Here is a 19,029-nt window from a genome sequence, read left to right as displayed (position 1 = left end):
GTGCTGGAGGTACAGTGACACCACTTTTCTTTAAGGACGGCTAACAAGAAAAAAGAGAGAGAGAGACCCTGATCCCATAGTCTAAAGCTTTAGGTAATACATCTTACTGTATGTGTACAGATACAATACAAAGACACAATACCAGAAAATACAGTATGTACTGCACTTTATCTGCACATTTTCAAGTTTGACTTTCAATAAAACGGTGATTGAGAGACAAACCACTATATTTATGCATAAGAAAATAAAACAGAAATACAATATCAGTAAAAATTGAGTAAATTAAAGAAAGTATTGATGCTTGACCCAACTGTGGAGACAGGAGTAATTGGGTTCACCCCATTCAAATTGAAACATATGTTTACATATCTACCAATATAACACTCAAACAAATTAGTGCTGGGGTTTGTCATCTAATGCGATTCATTGCCCTCCGGATGGCAGGGAGCATATTGATGTGCATGCCATGTTAAAGCTAGCGGTCTAAACCCACGTCTGGATAAACCCCCTCGAGCGGACATAATTAATGCACAAACATTGACTTTCAAACTGGCTGTGGCCCCAGGCCATGCTTTGAGAGGCTGAGGCTGATTCTGATTACTCGCAATGGAAAGGTAAGAGATGAAGATAATTTGGCTCACCTGTGTTGATCTGAGACCTTTACCTGCTAGTTCACATTCACTGCCGCCCCACCAGCGTTCCACCTTCCTAACCTGGATATATCACTCAGTACAGCATCAGACCCCGAGCAGCGATAACATACAGGCCCAGTTAAGCGTTAAATACTGGACATATTAATGAATCGCAAAAAATCCAATGATGCTCAAAGACACTAATTCTAGAAGCACAACTAGTTTAGTCTAGTTTGGGAAAAGTTATCCCAAAAGGACAAGTTCAACCCTCAGCTTCCTTCTTAGCAACAGTAAAGGCCACAGTGTGGACCAACTAGAGAAAGTAATCTATGCTTTGCCACACAAAGTCCCTTCTATATCAGTATAATATCAAGCCAGTGAAGGGGAAGAATGATTCCAAATGTAGGCCAGTCAATTGATTGATCTGTCTGTGACAGTGAACAGGCGTCAGTCTGGATTTTGAATGGGTGCATCGATATACAAAGTGAAATCTAGTCACTGCAGTTTGAGTTTATTCAATTTATTTTTCAGAAAACTGCTCATTCTGAAAGAAAGGACAAGTGGAAGCAATGAAGGATGGAATGAAGAAAGAGTACAAAAATGAAGAAAGGAAGCGGAAAAACAGTACAGAAAGAATAAAGAAAAACAGGAAGGTAGGCATGCAGGAAGGAAGGAAGGAAAACTGGAAAGAAAGGAAGAAAATAAGGGAAAAAGGAAGGAAGACATGAAGTAATGTACTTCTGTCAGGTCCATTAAGTCAAGAACACACATGACAATAAAAGATTTAGGAAAATTTATATTGAATAATTTGCATTTCAAGTGATAAATTCTGAATTAAATTTTGGCGGTATGGCTCTGTTCAGGGAGTCAGCAGCAGCATTAGGGAACGCTCACACAGTTTAGGACTGGGAGAGCTAAACTATTCCTCCCAAACAAACCACACCTGGCAATCCTCTTGTGATAAACAAGAGGATGAAATTAGACCATTAAAATACTTAGGATTCTTATGAATAAATTACGAATTAGTAAGCAATATCCAAAATCGCTTTGGACAAAAGCGTCTGCTAAATGACTACATGTAAATGTAGTAATATGGTTCTAATCAGATGAGTCTCCTGACCATTCATGAGCACCATGAATTTAGCAGAGAGTCAGGGGACAGCAGCAGCATTAGGGGACAGCAGCAGCATTAGGGGACGCTCACATGAATTAGGATTAAGAGAGCTGAACTATTCCCCCCCCAAACAGACCATAACAGCAACCTCCTGTGATAAAATAAAATGAGAGACTGAATTAAGCAGCCGGTAAGCGCATCCATTAAGATATCAAAATGAATCAGCTGCTTGCTTGTTGTATATCCGCAGTCCAGTTCCAGTTTCTTTGAGTGACGCCTGTGGACTAGAGATGAGAGATGGATTTTCTTTTTCATTGGAAATAAGTACTGAAGTACACAATCCTGAAGTAATCCTGGTGGAAACTCAGAATTAGCATCACATGTCATTAATACAGCTGGATGGTTTAATGTAACAAGCGTGATGCTGATGCTTGGATATATTTAGTCACAAATAAGTAGATTTGAATAAACTCCAATCACTAGACAAGTTATTGTTGACGTGCACTGCGTACACTGTCACCTGTCAAAGACGTCATAACCTTGTTATACTTGGTTGTAGTTTACTTTTAGCTTAGCTTTGTGAAGACTTCAGAGATGAATGGAAAATGAATCACGTCGAGTCCTGTGTCAATAATGCAGCGATGCGAGCAGCAATGCGACTGAGGTCACTTCCAAATCAGGAGACTTATGATCAATGCGGCAAATCTCGTTTTCAAGTCTAAGATGAATCTGAGGTGAAAACCTTGTGGGAAACGAATTCCTCTTGCTAAATTCCCGATTGCACGATCCTTGTGAGATGATGTTGTGTGCCTGCCGAATTCCGCCATTTAATTAGCTTCTGAGAAACGCGATGCTCAGAAGCACATGCAAAGAAGCTAGCATCAGCAGTTAGGAGCGAACTGAATCTGTTTAAAGAGGGCGCCTTGTTTTTATCGTAGCCATTAGCAGCGAGGGGAGTTGAACAGCTGATGCATCTCAGCTGATGAGACCGTGTTGTTGGCCAATAGCGTTAGCAGCGTCTTGACTACCTGGCCTGGCAGAACTGACGCTTACGCTTAATTTGATGTACTTGAGCATGATCTATTCTTCCATAATCTCCTGTCAGTCAAGATATGCAACAGATCCTCAATAATAGCAACGCCTCTGTCATGAAGCACAGAAAATGCTGACAAGTGTCTTTTCATTCTTAGGCCTGAGGTTTATGGCTTAATCCATATTAATACAATCACCAGGGAGAGAGGCAAAAAAGTGGCCATTACATTTTTCATAATCTTCCATTTCTGTGAGCCACAGATAGCAAGCATAATTAATCCTTATGATAAACGACTCACTGACGAGGATGTCATCACTTTATTTTGGAGGACGTGCACCGGCTCTCTGTTGTTTCTGCATTACATTCTCTGAGCTAGGCCCGTTCTACTGAATGCAAATTTGATAAGTAGGGTCGAATGGGATGTATATGCATAAGTGATGAAATCTTCATGGATCAGCTGTGAGAGTTTGGAAGCAAGCTAACTTACATCTTTAGAATTGTGACAGTAAAGCAACAAAAATCATGAGAGAGCAATATATGTAAATCCAATTAGTAAAGCTCATTAAAATCATATCTAATTATTTTATCAAGAGTGATAAGGGTCAAAAAACTGTCTTTTGAATGAGCAGGTTTTTGATGAGCAGGTTTCTCTCCCATATTCCCAAACAGTCAAATTGGTCTTTATATATAAACTTTTATCTTCATGAGTTCAGAGGCATCATCGAAATTGATTTTCATGCAAGCATATCGTGGAGGGGATATTGACACTGTGAAAGCAATTGGCTGTAACCTTGGGCTATGTATATCTCTCATATGATCCGATGATTAATTATAACCCTCGCTGCCTGTTTACAGTTCAGTTCTCACATTATTTCTTTCATTTAGCACTCGTTATCAACGAGTACGAAAAAAGATAACACATTTCCAGATTTCATAATATTATTATTATGAAAAAAATGTACGTTTAAGAAAATAAACTGACAATGTAATTACACTGTTTTGTGTAATGTAAGGCTGTCAAACACACTGCATTAGAGACAGAAGGACAATTAATTTGTCAACAAAGTGACTAAGGTGACGCCTTTTTCTTGAAGACTGTAATACAAAAACAAAACAATCAACACATCTAAACAACTGAATTCAATTATCATTCTCTTTATGTTTAGACTATTCTCTATCTTCATGAATATATAATCCAATTAGCACTCTATTAGTTTTATTGTAGTTAAGACACATAAGGAGAAAAACAAATCATTTCTTCAGAAGATTATCCATTATGTGCATTTAAAAACAACATTTATAGACACAGATAATGGTCTGAGATGGATTATATATTAAAACAATATCACACAAACGAGGCAATACGTTATGGCCGTATATCAAGGTTGTTATACAACAGTTCAACAGACAAATATGTAAAAAAGTAAGGCAGGCTCATTGGAAAAACTTTTTACAAAACGCAAAATACGTACCAATACGCACATATCACTGCAGGTTCCAACAGAAATTAACACTAGAGGCAGTAAAAGAGCAATCATTTTCACACACAATTATGATTACAGGGCAGATTATGGATTAATAAAGGCTTGTTTTCACACGTCTCTTTGCATAATACTATGCTATGACCTTAAAACACTTTTTGCCATAGTGCATGATTTGTAAATGGAAATATATTGGAGTTTGCATCACTTAACCAGCTCCATATGTTCGGTTTTACTGACGTACTAAGCTTGCTCGGTAGCTCAGCTGGTACAGAATTGTACTTGTAATGTGGAAAGTTCGGGTACGAAACCAGTGAAAGACTCAAAGACAAGAGTTCAAAAACAAGCTAATAATACTGAGCAATTTGTTTTATCCACAATATTGCCAGTTACTTTTGTCTATTTTTGCTCCGCCAACACAAAAAGATTCAAGCAACGCTGTTGTGCGTCTCCGAGCAACACAAAGTAGTGGCGTTGCTGAATGAATCACTGTTTTTAATGAATCGGTTAAATGACTGATTCAATGACTCACTCAAACGGTCTCTTGTTACGTTGATTGAATCAGTGGGTTTGAACAAATCAGATTAATGAAAGGTTAATTGAATCACTCGTAAAGACGGTCACTTATTGCCACCTACTAAACACACACTACAGTACCTACCGTTCAGTACTTTGGGGTTATTCATTTTTTTTTCCAATACTTTTATTGTAATTAAAATAATATTTTATTCAGAAAGGACACATTAAATTGACCACTAGTGTCAGTAAAGATTTTCATAAAAAAATATTATGCATCACAACTGTTTTCAACATTGATAAGATTTTTTTTTCTTGAGTACTATAAGCATAAAATGATTTCTGAAGGAAATTGTGGCACTTAAGAATGGAATAGTGGCTGCTAAAAATTAAGCTTTGCAATCACAAGAATAATTTATATTTTAAATAAATTAAACCAGAAAAGTTATTTTAAATTGTAATAATAGAATATCTCACAATACTGCTTCTTTATTATATCTTTGATCAAATAAATACAGTCTTGATCAGCATAATGAACTTCTTTCAAAAGCATTACAATTTTTTTAAACGGCAGTAAACCTATCCACTGACATCAGTGCAAATATGTATATATGTACCGTATAAACAGTACAGCTTAATGCTACTGACTGACACATAGCACCACACAATCCAGCATTAACGCAAGTTTTCGGAAAGCCACAGCTGTTTCCTTTTGGGGCAGTGAATAAGTAATAGAGGGCTGTGTTAGATAAACAGGTTATGACCTTTACTATTGAGATTGATAGTTCCATGTCAGTAGAGAGTAAAATAAAAGTGCACCCTCAGCATTGTGCGCTGTGATTGGACACACAGAGGGAAAGTGAGCAGTGCTTAAAGAGGTCTCAGGTGGCGGTACCCTGGAGTGACTCCAACTCGGACTACCAGCTACTCCATCATGGTAATGTGTGTAAATGTGTGTGTGTATACGACAACATGAGTTTCTCGCTGTCTTCAGTTTGTTCTTGACCTCACTCCAGCAGGTTTCTCCATGGCAGCACGGCACAAACTTTAGGCCAGCCAACTTCAAAAAAGACCTGCAGCCACTCTGAATGAAGTATGATGTCTCTGCACACCACAAGATTCAGCATAGCGATGGCAGGTGTGACACCAACGTGAGATACAAAAGAGATGCCAGCGTCTCAGTTCGGTGAGCACCTTGAGGAGAAACATCTGACATTTCTGTGTCTTTCTAACTGACTTCACCTGAACCGAACCGGGCCGCCTGGCAACTGGTGAACACCCCCGCCTGGTCTCCAGTGTCCACCTACAGCGATGAAAGACATGCGAACCGTTCCACATGAAAGAGCACTTCACCTTTAAGTTAAAAAAACACACTTTAGCTCTGTTCCAAAATCTAGTGAGCTGCCATGCTGCCAAAACTGCCTTCTAAGGTAGCATCCGAACTTAAAGAGAACCTCAAAAAGGACTCATTTGGAACACTCAACATCAATGTTGAATTTCTGACTTACAAAATGTTTGGAATTCACTTCAGTTATTCTCTCTCCCTTAAAAGCATATAGTAAGGACATTTTCAAAATAAGTTTTTAACATGAATAACCTTACTGACAACAAGGGGACAAGCATTCTTTCTAAAGTATTTATAGTATGAATTACTTTATTTGATGTGGGGTTTTTTGTGCTAAATTCTTAGACCTTGCACTACTGCTTATCCCCAGAAAACAAAATGATTAAAATACAAACAAATCATGGTTAATATAAAAAAGTGTAACAGATCAATGAGACAAGGTTTTATTTTCTAAGCATTTGACAAAAAAAAAAAAAAAGAAGTATTTAAAAAATTTGCTAAATAACAAAGAGTCCATGTAAAAATAAACTGTCAAAGGACAGGTTTGTCACCATCTTTTGATAATGACCCAATACTCTACTCTAATTTTAAATAAACAATCAGTTTTTATTATTCTAAAATATAATCTATTGATACATTTCAGTACAGAATAAATGATACATTCATAAACAACATTTCTCCAGCATTTTCACAACGTCTTCTGGGATTGGCTGCTGCCTCGGAGGCAACTCTGTCACTCATACCTCATTTTTATTGTCAAATAAAGGCAACTGCACTTGAGCTTGAGTCTCATGATGACTTTAGGTCATATATACATGTATACTTGGCTGTTTGTTTGGAATAGCCACAACGGAAAGCCATTCTGCCCTATTCTCCGTTTGACATTCTCAATATATCTTCCTTCCAAAAATGACAACGATAATCTCCCTGATGTCATTTTACAGTCTTACCTGCCACAATCCCTGCTGCACTTGAAATGATATTTACCGTTCGGATGGCCAATCGCACCATCACGACAGGCATTTGTTTCTATTATCCATTCAATCTCAGTTTTCAGAGCTCCTGTTGGGGATTGCATTTATTATCCGCACCCTTAAATGACAGATGACAAAAAAATAAACAAACATGTTTATAAAGTTAAACAAAACAGGAGCAAGGTGTCTGCAGTTTTTATAAAGGTAGATTTTAAGACTTTTTAAAGACCTTTTTAAGATTAAGTAAAGAACATTTTAAGAAAGAAAGTGAAGAAAAAACACCACAATATGGTCTCTACATGTAAATATTTAGGGATCCAACTGATCGCCATTACTTTTTAATTCATTTAAAAAAAATGTTTATAATAATAATAATAATAATACTTTACTACTTAACCACTAGAATATGGACATAACTTTAACTGTACCTTCTCAAAAAAGAATGCTCTTGGTGTTCTCAGTCTTTTGTCTTATATTAAAAGATTCTTAAATTAATACAGATTTACTTAAGAAGCAAAATGACAGTCTTGTTTTCTATGAAATTGATGAGTTTATGAACAAATCTGCCAATGGGCTCGGGGAAACTTAATTAAACTTAATTCAAAGCTTAATTCAAAACATACTTAACAAACTTAATTCACATATTTGTTTTTGTTTTAAGTATAAACTCAGATAATTTTCATGTAAATCTTACTTGAAAAACAAGACAAAAATACTGAGGAAGATATTCATGTTTTGCAGTGCAAGCAACATTTAATGCCATGACTTTATGAATTTAAGACTTTGCTCAGATTTAAGAAATTTTTTAAGGCCTTAATTTGAGGGCAATTTTGTGGAAGGGCAAATTAAAACGCTTTAAGACCTTTTTAAGACCCACAGAAACCCTGAGGAGGAAAAACAACCACATTCCTTAAAAGCCACTAGTGCAGTGACAACAGTAACGCTTAGTTTCTCTGAGCATGGCATGTTTTCCCGGTTCAGTCAAGGTTTTATTAGGAGGGAATCTCCACAATCTGTTTCATGTGTCAGAGCCGCGTGGGTGATGCGGGCCGTCTGGACCAGGGTCCGAGACGCTATATTAAACCGTCTGCTGGTTGCAAATTTAGAAGAGACAGCCAAATAAAGTGTCACACTGCATTTTTCAATGGCAGATTAAAGCAGTGTAGGTCTGAATTACTTTGAATTAGATGTGAAAATGGGACATAAAGCAAACAGACGACTGGAGCTGGGAGATGTAGCAGAGAGATGTAGCGCACGGCTGGCATACGAAAAACCAGTGGCTGTGATTGGAGCAGTTTTATGAAAAAAGGCAGCTGCAATCATGCTGAGCTTTGTCTGTCTGTCTGTCTGTCTGATGGCTATTAAAAACTCCATAATAGAATAACCATATCTATTTGAACTAGGATAAAGTACCACTTGATATGATGCTTGGCAGCGCAAACAGTAGCAGTAGCACAAACACTGTGATAGTGTAGACTGAAAAGAGTGCATTTGGTCTTTGCCATTTCAGTTAACCTTACTAAAGAAATAACTGCACATATTATTAAAACATGCCGTGACTGAACATTTGCAGGTATGTGACCCAGTTTGGCTTAGGGACCGGTGCTTTAAGAAATAGAGCGATACAGTTTATTAAAGTCCTGAAAACAGAGCAGCAAGTGTAATTGATTCATCATGTTCGTTGGGGCATGGGGCTCATTGACGGTCTACGGCTGTCATATAGAATTCACACTGATGAGAAAGAGATCCGAGAGAAAGAGGGTGCAGAGTTGTCTGGACTCTTAAGAGCAGATGAAAGCGTGACTTCCTACTTTGATGCCCTCAGATGTGAGAGATCATGACAGAGCTGGAACATGCAGTGCTGAAGATGATGTGCTCGTCCATTTCTGCTCAAATTTACCACAATAGGGAAAAAATAACACCCACTGCTTGGCTTTTCAGAATGTTTTCACACAGGGCACAGAAGCTCCGTAAATTCTACCAGGGCCATGGTGAGATGGACCAGGAGATAAACACAAAGCTTATCTATCTCATATTAAAAGAAGAACCTCCGCAGTGAGCGTGACCCCGAAGCCTGGACCACCACAGTCCACACAGGAGGGATGAAGCACTCGTATGTATTTTTACGGTCCCTTTTGTGTTTGTAACACCATTTTGTGTGGGTAGAATTTTCAGGAAGTTAACGTTTAAGAAGAGATGAGGGAATAGAGTTGCTGCAAAGTTGAATCACTATGTCAAATCTACAGCAATCCATCACTCTTATTTGAGAGTGTTATGAAAGAGTTCCTTCAATAGTGCCTTATTAAATAGTAAATTGCATTAAACACTCTGAACCTGCACAAGCTGAAAAAAACAAAAAACAAAAAAATAATAAATACCGTTCAAAAGTTTGGGGTTGGCAAGCTTTTGAAAGAAGTCTTTTATGTTCACCAAGGCTGCATTGAGAAATATTAAAATAATTTATTTTAACATTTTAAAATGTCATTTTTTTCTGTGATTTCAAAGCTGAATTTTCAGCATCATCTCTCCAGTCTTTAGTGTCACATGATCCTTCAGAAATCATTCTAATATAATGATTTGGTGCTTAAACATTTCCTATTATTTCAGATGTGGTACTTAATAATTTTCTGGAAATTGTGATAGATTTTATTTTCAGGTTTCTTTGTTCAAAAGAAAGTTCAAAGAACAGCATTTATTTTATTTTATTATTATTTTAATAATAATAATAATAATAATAATAATAATTACACTTCTTCCAGATATACCATATCTTTAACTGACAAAGACATTTGAAAGTGTGAAACTGAGAATATAATTTTAATAAAAAATAAAAAATTAAAATAAAGCATAGTTTCTTTCAGACATTATAAAATGTCTCTAAAATAAGAGAAACTGTCCTTTAGTGTATTTCTGTGGAAAGAATCCCCATCCCCCTTCTCACTGCAGCCCAGCTTCCATCAGAAAACCCCATCTCCATTACTCTTCCCCATTGCGGCATAGTGAACATACACCCTGGCCCGCGAAGGTTAACCTTCAGTCATCAATCACAATTGTCGGAGTGTGAGGTGCTGCAGCACGGCTCTACCATGATATATTACACATATAAGTAGAGGCATCTTAAGGTGGCTAAGAGCCCAGGCCCTAATTTACAAGCCAGGCCTAATGCACCTTATTGTGAAGTTAACAGTGTAGTGCATACATGCACTTATGTCCCTGGATGCTCTCGACGATCTAATGCACCTCTCGCATGCCAAGCCCGTAATGGCATTCTCTCTGTTATGGATAGAGATGCTATCAGCACAGCAGATTATCCTTCATGCATGGGATTTCAACTGTATTCTGAGATGCCACTGAGACAATGGAATCTAGTGAATAGAATAGAATAGAATAGAATAGAATAGAATAGAATAGAATAGAATAGAATAGAATAGAATAGAATAGAATAGAAGTCATCTTTGATATTTCTTTTGGCTTGACTCCCATTGATACATACAGTATTTGAGAGACTAATGTAAGTTGCTGTGTGAACTAGACATTTCAAGACTCAAACCTGTAAGTAAACGTGGTTGTCAGTCCCAAAAATGTATAGTGTGAACGTGAAATAAAGTGTGTTTTTTTGTCCATACACTGGAAGTCATTAGTCACCAAAACTGTTTGGTTACCAACATTCTTCAAAATATTATTTAGTGTTCTACATGAGAAAGAAAGTCAAAAAGGTTTGGAAATACATGAGGGTAAGTAAATGATGACAGAATTTTTCTAATTTTTGGGTGAACAGAAATAATATTACTGTGATAACATCTGCAACAATCAGCTGGGAACATCAAATAAAGAGCTAAAGGCAGTCATCCTTTACCATGAATAATTTAGGAATTCTTTTAAAGAAGTTCTTACAGCTTTATTAACTTACAACACTACCAGAGCCTTAGCAAAGTATCTCCTTTCTTAAATTCATTGTAAAGCGTGATTGGTATTAGAACCATGTTCAACATGCTCATATTTGAGTGAGATATGGGTTCAAGTCCTGTGTCATGATTCCATCCTACTCACCCCTCTCTTATCCCCTGATTTCCTGTCATATTGTCAGTCTCTATAAAAGGCATCAAAATCCCACAAAAAGTGAGATTTATAAAGGTACCTTATCATCATTTGTCATCTGATGAAAACATTTGGAAATAAAATGGGGAAAAAAACAATATCAGCAGGTGCAATTAACTCAACACTTAGCCTCTACTTATTCTTTTAAAATATCTCAAATAAAATACAATAAAAATAAAACAAATAGAAGCCAGAGGGAAGCAATGTTAGAAGTCAGTAAAAATATCAGGTAACACTTCAGGTGAAGACGCCATTAGAACAGAACAATAAATCCCTCGTACTGCTCTTGCTGTGTTTTGTCCTCTCCAGCTAAACACTCTGTAATTAATCCTCAGTTCACAATCATCCTGGAGGCTTTGCTTTGGCCTAACAATCACAATAAATTAAACTGCCCTCTGCTCCCGCAGGTAAAAGCCATTCAATAAAAGCGGCACAGAAATCTGTTATGCAATCTATTCTAAGAAGCCCATAGGAATGAGAGCTGTACCCACAAAGTTTTATTTGTTTGTTTATTTCTAAGTGAGTGCATGACAACAGGTTTCTCCTAGAACTACTCCATTCATACTCCTCTTTACAAGCTACAGAGCACACCATGATCGATTGATTTATAGAAAAGCCAGGATTCCTTCAAAATCTTCAGCATGAAGAGTCGTTGCATTTTCTTCCACGAGCAAAGTGTTAGTATTGCAGCTGCTACATGTTCACATAATTTAATTCAGTTTATATATGAGCTTACTTGGATTAAGATAATAGGAAAATACTGCTAACAAGGCAGAATACCTGCAGTGTCTTAATGGGGTCAGCAAATGAATTATGGCAGTATATAAACAAAGTCAGTGTCAGCGGTACATGACTGAAAGCCAGAGATTCAGCCAGAGGTCTATCACACCAAGTCCAGTATAAAAAATATACACATGAATTATTTATATTTCAGTTCATCATTCCGCATGAATATTTACATTTGTACATTTGAACAGAAAAATCATCATTTAAGAAATGTCGTTTGACTTGTCCCATTATACAGAAAAAACATGCAGTCTCTGTTAACTGTCCTACGACTACAAAGTTTGGAAACCCTCTAGCAACATCAGCATAAACCAATTTATTTCTTGGTGTAAATGCATTAAAGTAATTTGAAATGATCATTCAAGACCACCAATGGTGATTTTATTTTTAATTACAAAACGATAGCAATACGGTATGCAACATCACAGTCAGACCCCCCATTGACAGTTGTAATGTCTGATTAATGGATAAAACACCTAAAATGATTGGGCACAGCCTTATAGCTTTACTACTACTTGATTGCCAATTAAGGTTAGTGTACAACAGACGAATTAGAACAGTTTAAAGATGCTTTATAAAATAGCTACTATGGTTCTATGTTCTAAACATATTAATTTTATATTTGAGAAAATGTGTTTCACATTTGTGTACCAAGACCGACGGAAAATGAAAAGTTGTGATTTTCTAGGCTGATATAGCTAGGAACTATACTCTCATTCCTGCGTGATAATCAAGAAACTTTGCTGCCGTACCATGAGTGCAGCAGGCGTAATGATATGACGCAGCGCCTGAAAATAGGTCTAATAGGTTAGACAAACTTGGTCCCGGTCACGTTGGAAGTTACTGAGCTGGGGACTATTTTCAGGCGCTGCGTCATATCATTACGCCTGCTGGTTTTCATTTTCCGTCGGTCTTAGTACACGATGTAACTACAGAAGAGTCAAGTTTTAAATAGGAAAAATATCGAAACTCTTTGGTCATTTTTTTGAGAGAGATGCTAATGGTCCTGTCCGATTCAATGATCTATGCTAAGCTATGCTAAAAGTGGTACCGCCAGACCCGGAGTTCGGCTGAATGGATTCGAAAACGGTAAAACTCAACTGTTTAACTCTGGGGGAGTTGTAAAATGAGCCTATTTCCAAAAAAAGTGGAGTATCCCTTTAACACTGTCACAGTACCACTCACTCAACAGTACGCACAACATTACAGTTTATGATTGCTGTCTTGCTCATTCTTGATCTTGCTCATTCAAACACCAGGAAGATTAGCTGGTAGGTCAGCAGCTGTACCTCAGTTAATGTGAATTTCATTTATCTACACTTATGACTGTCAAAACAAATCATGTAATATGCTTTGTACAGTCAATTTGGTCTTAACATACTGGAGTAATTATGAGTAGACAATGACGTAAATAATCACAAATAAATCTGTCAAGTCAAACACTTAATTAGCACATCCACCTGTCAACATCGCTTTACACATTCATGCGTTCAGTCTCTCAACAGCACCGCAACGACTTAATTGATTTCCAAAATTCATTTAGCCTTATTTTATTCACACTTATTCTCCATCTTCCTGCACTGAAAAGATGTTTGCAGCACAAACCCATTTCAAAAGTCAACAGACCATGTAAAGACGTTATTCAAGCTGAAATACTTTCTAATTCAATGCGTGTGAAGGTAAGTAAGCTGCATAGATGATCAAGGCATGCTGGGTTTGGGCTTTCACAAAGAATTGGTTGGCCTATATTTGTTTAGACCTGGTTTCTCAGATATAAGACTAGGCAGGTCATTAATGGTTTGCTGAACGTGCTCAAACCTCAAAGTTGCATATTCTAGCATAATCATAACAAGTCTTTAGTAGTGGATAAACAGCAGGACGTGTCATGAGACGGGCACAAACAGACAGAGAGAGACAAACATGACATTTGAAGAGAGCAGGTGCCACTTCACATTTTCCTCCTGGAAGAGCTGTGAGCTTTAATTGATTTTCCATCAGGGAAATGGACTGTGCGTCCTGGTTTCAACACTTCCACTTCCTCTTGTTTGTGAGCATTTCCTATGATAAAAAATCTGCCCTTCAAACCAGGTGTCCTCCTCTAACTTAAAGCTCGTAGCCGACGACCTGTGAAATAAGAGTTAACCGCTTCCCGCGGCTCCTACCTCATCTTGGTTGCTCACAATCCAGTCATGCACAGTCTTCAGGGCGATTTCAGCTGCCGGCTCATTGGGAAAACCTGTGGATAGCGAAGGGGAAAAAAAATCAGCTTTGAATTTGTGCCATAGAAAAAGACTAGCATATGTACTCACACTTTTACACATACACAAACACAAACATCACCATATGGCTGTTTGCTGCTCAACTCTCTCCACACTTTCAGCATTTACTACAAACAACAGTCTGTTTAGTATGCACACAAAACCAACACTGAACAATCTCACTACTTGTCCGTCCAAATAAACGCCCACTTTTTAATTATTATACCAACACCTTTGCTGCAATATAATCCACATGACTGTTTGTACATACCCATCTCACATCCCCAAATGTGGCCTATTAGCTATATTTATCACGGGTGCTTGCCAATTCCTTGTAGATTTACTGATCCATTAAGTTGCATCGACATAATCATTTACACTGTTCTGCCATCTGTGGCAGGTGCCGGGGTCGTCACACCACGATCTTGATGAGAAAGTAATGACACATTGACCAGTGAATGTAAGAGATGATGCCACTAACTGCCATATTAATCACCAGAGCCTGAGCTGAGATGGGAAAGCAGTCTTGGTGTTAACACAGCGTATCGATTGGGAATAAATAGACTAGAGGAGATTAATATTTAATATCGCTGGAGGAGGAGAGTAGGAGGAGGAGGAGGAGGAGGAGGAGGAGGAGGAGGACGTCATTTTCCATTTTAAAAAGGTAAATGTAAAGTACATTTCGGAGTTAAGGATTTAAGGATTATGTGAATTGAGTTCACAAAATCTATTTTTTTAAATAATCTGTTGGAAAATATAATGTTAAATATAATGCTAGTATTCTATAAAATTATTAAAAATGTTGACATTATATACACTACCTATTAAAATTTAAGGTAATCCGTTTTAAAATACTTTATTATTTTCATTAAATACTTTAAGAATGAATACTTTTATTCAGCAAGGACGGATTAAATTGATCAAACATGACAGCAAAGACATCTTTAATGTTACAAAATAAATGCAGTTATTTTGAACTTTCTTTTCATCTTTCTTTCTTAAAAACATTGATAACAATAAGAAATGTTTCTTGAGCACCAAATTAGAATGATTTCTGAAGGACTGTGTGATACTGCAGTAATGGCTGTTGAAAATAAACTTTGCCGTCAGAGGAATAAATTACATAAAAAAAAAAAAAAAAAAAAAAAAACTGTTATTTTAAATTGTAATAATATTTCAAAATATTACTTAATATTACAATACTACTTAATATCCTTGGTAAACATTAGAGACTTCTTCCGAAAACATGATTTCTTTTTTACAAACCTTTTTTTTAAAAGGTATTGCATGTGTATATCAAATTCATTTATGCGATTTACAGAAAATTAGTCAGGATGCTATAATACAAAAAAAAGCAAAAGCTATATATTTAAAATTGCCTTTTATATAATAAGAAAAATGCTGATATGAATTCATGGTAAAACTGTGACCAAACAGCATCAGTTTTGTAGAAATGACTCATCTGTTACCCAGCGAGTGGCGGCACTGACCCTCAGACGACAGGGTGATAGGAGACGTAATTAACACTAGCTGAGGAGATGTTTACCCTGTCTGTTTCACCTCTCTATCTGCTCAGCAGCCTGACACAGCGCTCTCCGTGTCTCCTGACGTCCTGTCTGGGCCTTTCAACACCAAATAATTTGGGGATCCGTTGGATGTGAGAGAGTCTCACACTAGCCCTATCCTGTCAGTCTCTGCCCCATCTATTCCCTGTTTGTATGCTTCTGCTGTCTTCCAGCTCTCTCTCTTTCTGACAGGCAGAATCACTGAATGATATCTTCTGCTGGCTGGATGCCGTCAGACATGATCTTTGGGTCAAGAATGTGCGTGAGAAACCGATAAACCTATTATCTCTCTTGAGAATAATCCTCATTCAGAATAATAGGAACACAAGCACACTTTTGGCTCCTTTTCACAGTAAACAAAATACAGAGAAACAGATGAAATGACTGTTTACAAACAAATGCTTGAATGCAACACTTCCTGGCTCTTTAGGTGACCCGTAAATAGCAGTTTTAAATTAGTGCTTTATTCAAATTGATCTTAAAATGACCAGAGCTGTGTGCAAGGGATGAAACACTCAGTTTCCAAGAGATTACTGAAGATTTTTTTAGACTTCCATCGGGGTCAGTGGCTCTGGACAAATACAGAATTTGAAAAAGTCACAGGCAGTAAACCAATACTACTAAAGTCATTTATTTCCCATCAAGAACCACCTTAAATTTCTTTTCTATAACCATAACGTGCAATTTGACGTTTTAGGATCATCATATTATACAATTTTAAACAGTTACCTTATGTTTCTGTGCTGATTAATTTAACAAAAATTATCTATATTATAATACAGTGATGTGAAAAAGAAAGTACACCCTTTTGAATTATATGGTTTTACGTATCAGAACATTAAAAACAATTATGTGGTGTTTAGCAGGTCTTAAAATTATACAACCTCAGATGAACAACAACACAAGAAATATTACACTGTGACTATTTATTTAACAAAAATAAAGCCAAAATGGAGAAGCAATGCGTGACAAACTAAGTGCACCCCATGATTTAATATCATGAAGAACCATTTTAGAAGCAATAACTTGGAGAACTAATTTTCTATATGACTTTATCAGTCTCTCACATCATTCTGGAGGAATTTTGGCCCGTTCTTCTTTACAAAGTTGCTTCAGTTCATTGAGTTTTGCAGGCATTTGTTTATGCACAGCTCTCTAAAAGGGTTAGTTCAACCAAAAAAGAAAATTCTGTCAGTAATTACTCACCCTCATGTTGTTCCAACCCCGTAAGACTTTTGTTCATCTTCGAAATACAAATTAAGATATTTTTGACGAAATCTGAGAGCTGTCTCACACTCCTTCATAGGCTTCAAAGTTATTTCATTCTGCCGGCCCAGAAAAGTTAGTAAAAACATCGTTAAAATAGTCCAAGTGACTACAGTGGCTCAACCTTAAGTTTATCAAGTGACGAGAATACTTTTTGTGCACAAAAAAACCCCAAAATAACAACTTCAGTGTGGGCCTCTGATGTGAGTTCACGAGAGCGCCACGACGCATGCGCGAGAACTGAGAAGATGACGCTTACGATCATTTGATGGGAAAGTGTGAAAGGTAAGCCATTCATTTTGCGGCATTGGTAAGGCACTTTTACGTTTTCTCAATGGTGTCTCACGATTTGGACATCCAGGAAATGCACACTTTAGAACCATTTTAAACACCCATCTGCGTCATCTTCTCAGTTCTCGCACATGTGTCGTGGCGCTCTCGTGAACTCACGTCAGAGTCCCGAAGATGAACGAAAGTCTTATGAGTTTGGAACGACATGAGGGTGAGTAATTACTGACAGAATTTTCATTTTTGGGTGAACTAAGGTCCCGCCCCAGCATTTCAGTCGGGTTGAGGTCTGGACTTTGACTGGGCCATTGCAAAACCTTGATTATTTTCTTTTTCAGCCATTCTGTTGTAGATTTGCTGGTATGCTTGGGATCATTGTCCTGTTGCTTGACCCAATTTCGGCCAAGCTTTAACTGTCAGACAGATGGACTCACATTTGACTCTATAATACTCAGGCTGTTTTTGTTTTGTTTTTACATACAGTAAGAATGTGATTTGAGGGGGGAGGGGGAGGGGGAGGGGGGGATGACATGGTTAATGATTGTTGACATCAAAGATGATAGAGGCAAAAATTCTAAACTTCAGGCTAAAAACATAAAAAAATAAATAAAGTGTTACTCTTCCCTATTTAAAGTGCTTTGAACTTTAACTGTTTACTGAATAAATAAGCACAGACTTGTTACTCGCATGCCCCTTCGAGAGAACGCTGATGCATATCACAATGTCTTAAGGGCAGAAAACATGGCAGAGGACACTAGACTCATGTTCATATTACATCTTCAGAGTGTTTTCTGTTTTTAATGTAAATTGATTTGTGCTTCACAAATCAGACATTAATTATACATAGAGAGGGGAAAAACGATAGAGAGCCAAAGAGGTCATTGAGAGCCGTGTTATGTCTGTCTATAGAGATATAGGCAGGCTCACTAGAGGTCAGAGTTGACTAAGTTAACAGTCAGAGCTCATTGAGAGGTCCCTCTGATCACACGCCTCACTTCAGACTGCTTAACATGTTCCATACATGTCTGACAGATGCCCACCCCACACAAACATCACGGATCAATCTCAAACTAACAGGAAACTTGGCATGAAAAGGATCTTTTTTCAGTGGATATGCATCAAATCTTTGGATTCAGTTTTTGGGAGATGAAAATGCAACTATGCATGCTGTAGGGGATACACAGAAAAGGGAGGCATTTGAGAGGTATAAAAAATGCAATTAAGTATAAACCTTATGCATAGCAATCACAAAATTAACCCTAACAAAAAAGATTTAAAACATCTCAGCATGTGCAATCAAATAATCACAAAGGAAACCTTACATGACTTTATAAAAAAAGCACCGCAGAGAAAACACAGTGAAGACGAAAAAAAAAAAAAAACTGTTTATTAAGCGCTATTCATTTCTTTATGTTTTAAACTTTTTAATTAAAAAACAAATGACCAAGTATGCCTGTAGGCCACAAAAAAGTTTGTGACAGGCTCATCCTGAATATGATGCTACATATAAACACAAGTAAAAAACAAGTAAATAATTCGTTGTCATAGGGACAAAAATATATTTTGTCATAAAAATAATGCAAAATAAAGTTTCATAGTCAGAATGAAATATTTCTCAAAAAGATCTATTGTCAGCTGATGGATGCCCACCAGTGTATGGGCTGCTGATGAGG

General features: G+C 37.1%; 1 protein-coding gene across 2 annotated transcripts in view; it reads right to left on the bottom strand.

Moving 5' to 3' along the window:
* Positions 1–19,029, bottom strand: part of macrod2 (mono-ADP ribosylhydrolase 2) — a 578,061-nt gene that overhangs the window by 125,088 nt on the left and 433,944 nt on the right. For both annotated transcript variants that reach the window (XM_084391152.1, XM_084391151.1), the window contains exon 8: positions 14,142–14,215. In XM_084391152.1, the coding sequence (XP_084247278.1) occupies positions 14,142–14,215 (74 nt within the window). The remainder of the gene's footprint in view (positions 1–14,141; positions 14,216–19,029) is intronic.

Source organism: Rutilus rutilus (assembly GCF_951802725.1).
Source record: "Rutilus rutilus genome assembly, chromosome: 20".
In the NCBI taxonomy this organism is placed as follows: Eukaryota; Metazoa; Chordata; class Actinopteri; order Cypriniformes; family Leuciscidae; genus Rutilus; species Rutilus rutilus.
The sequence above is the reverse complement of the archived record's forward strand: the minus strand, read 5'-3'. Positions and strand labels throughout refer to the sequence as shown.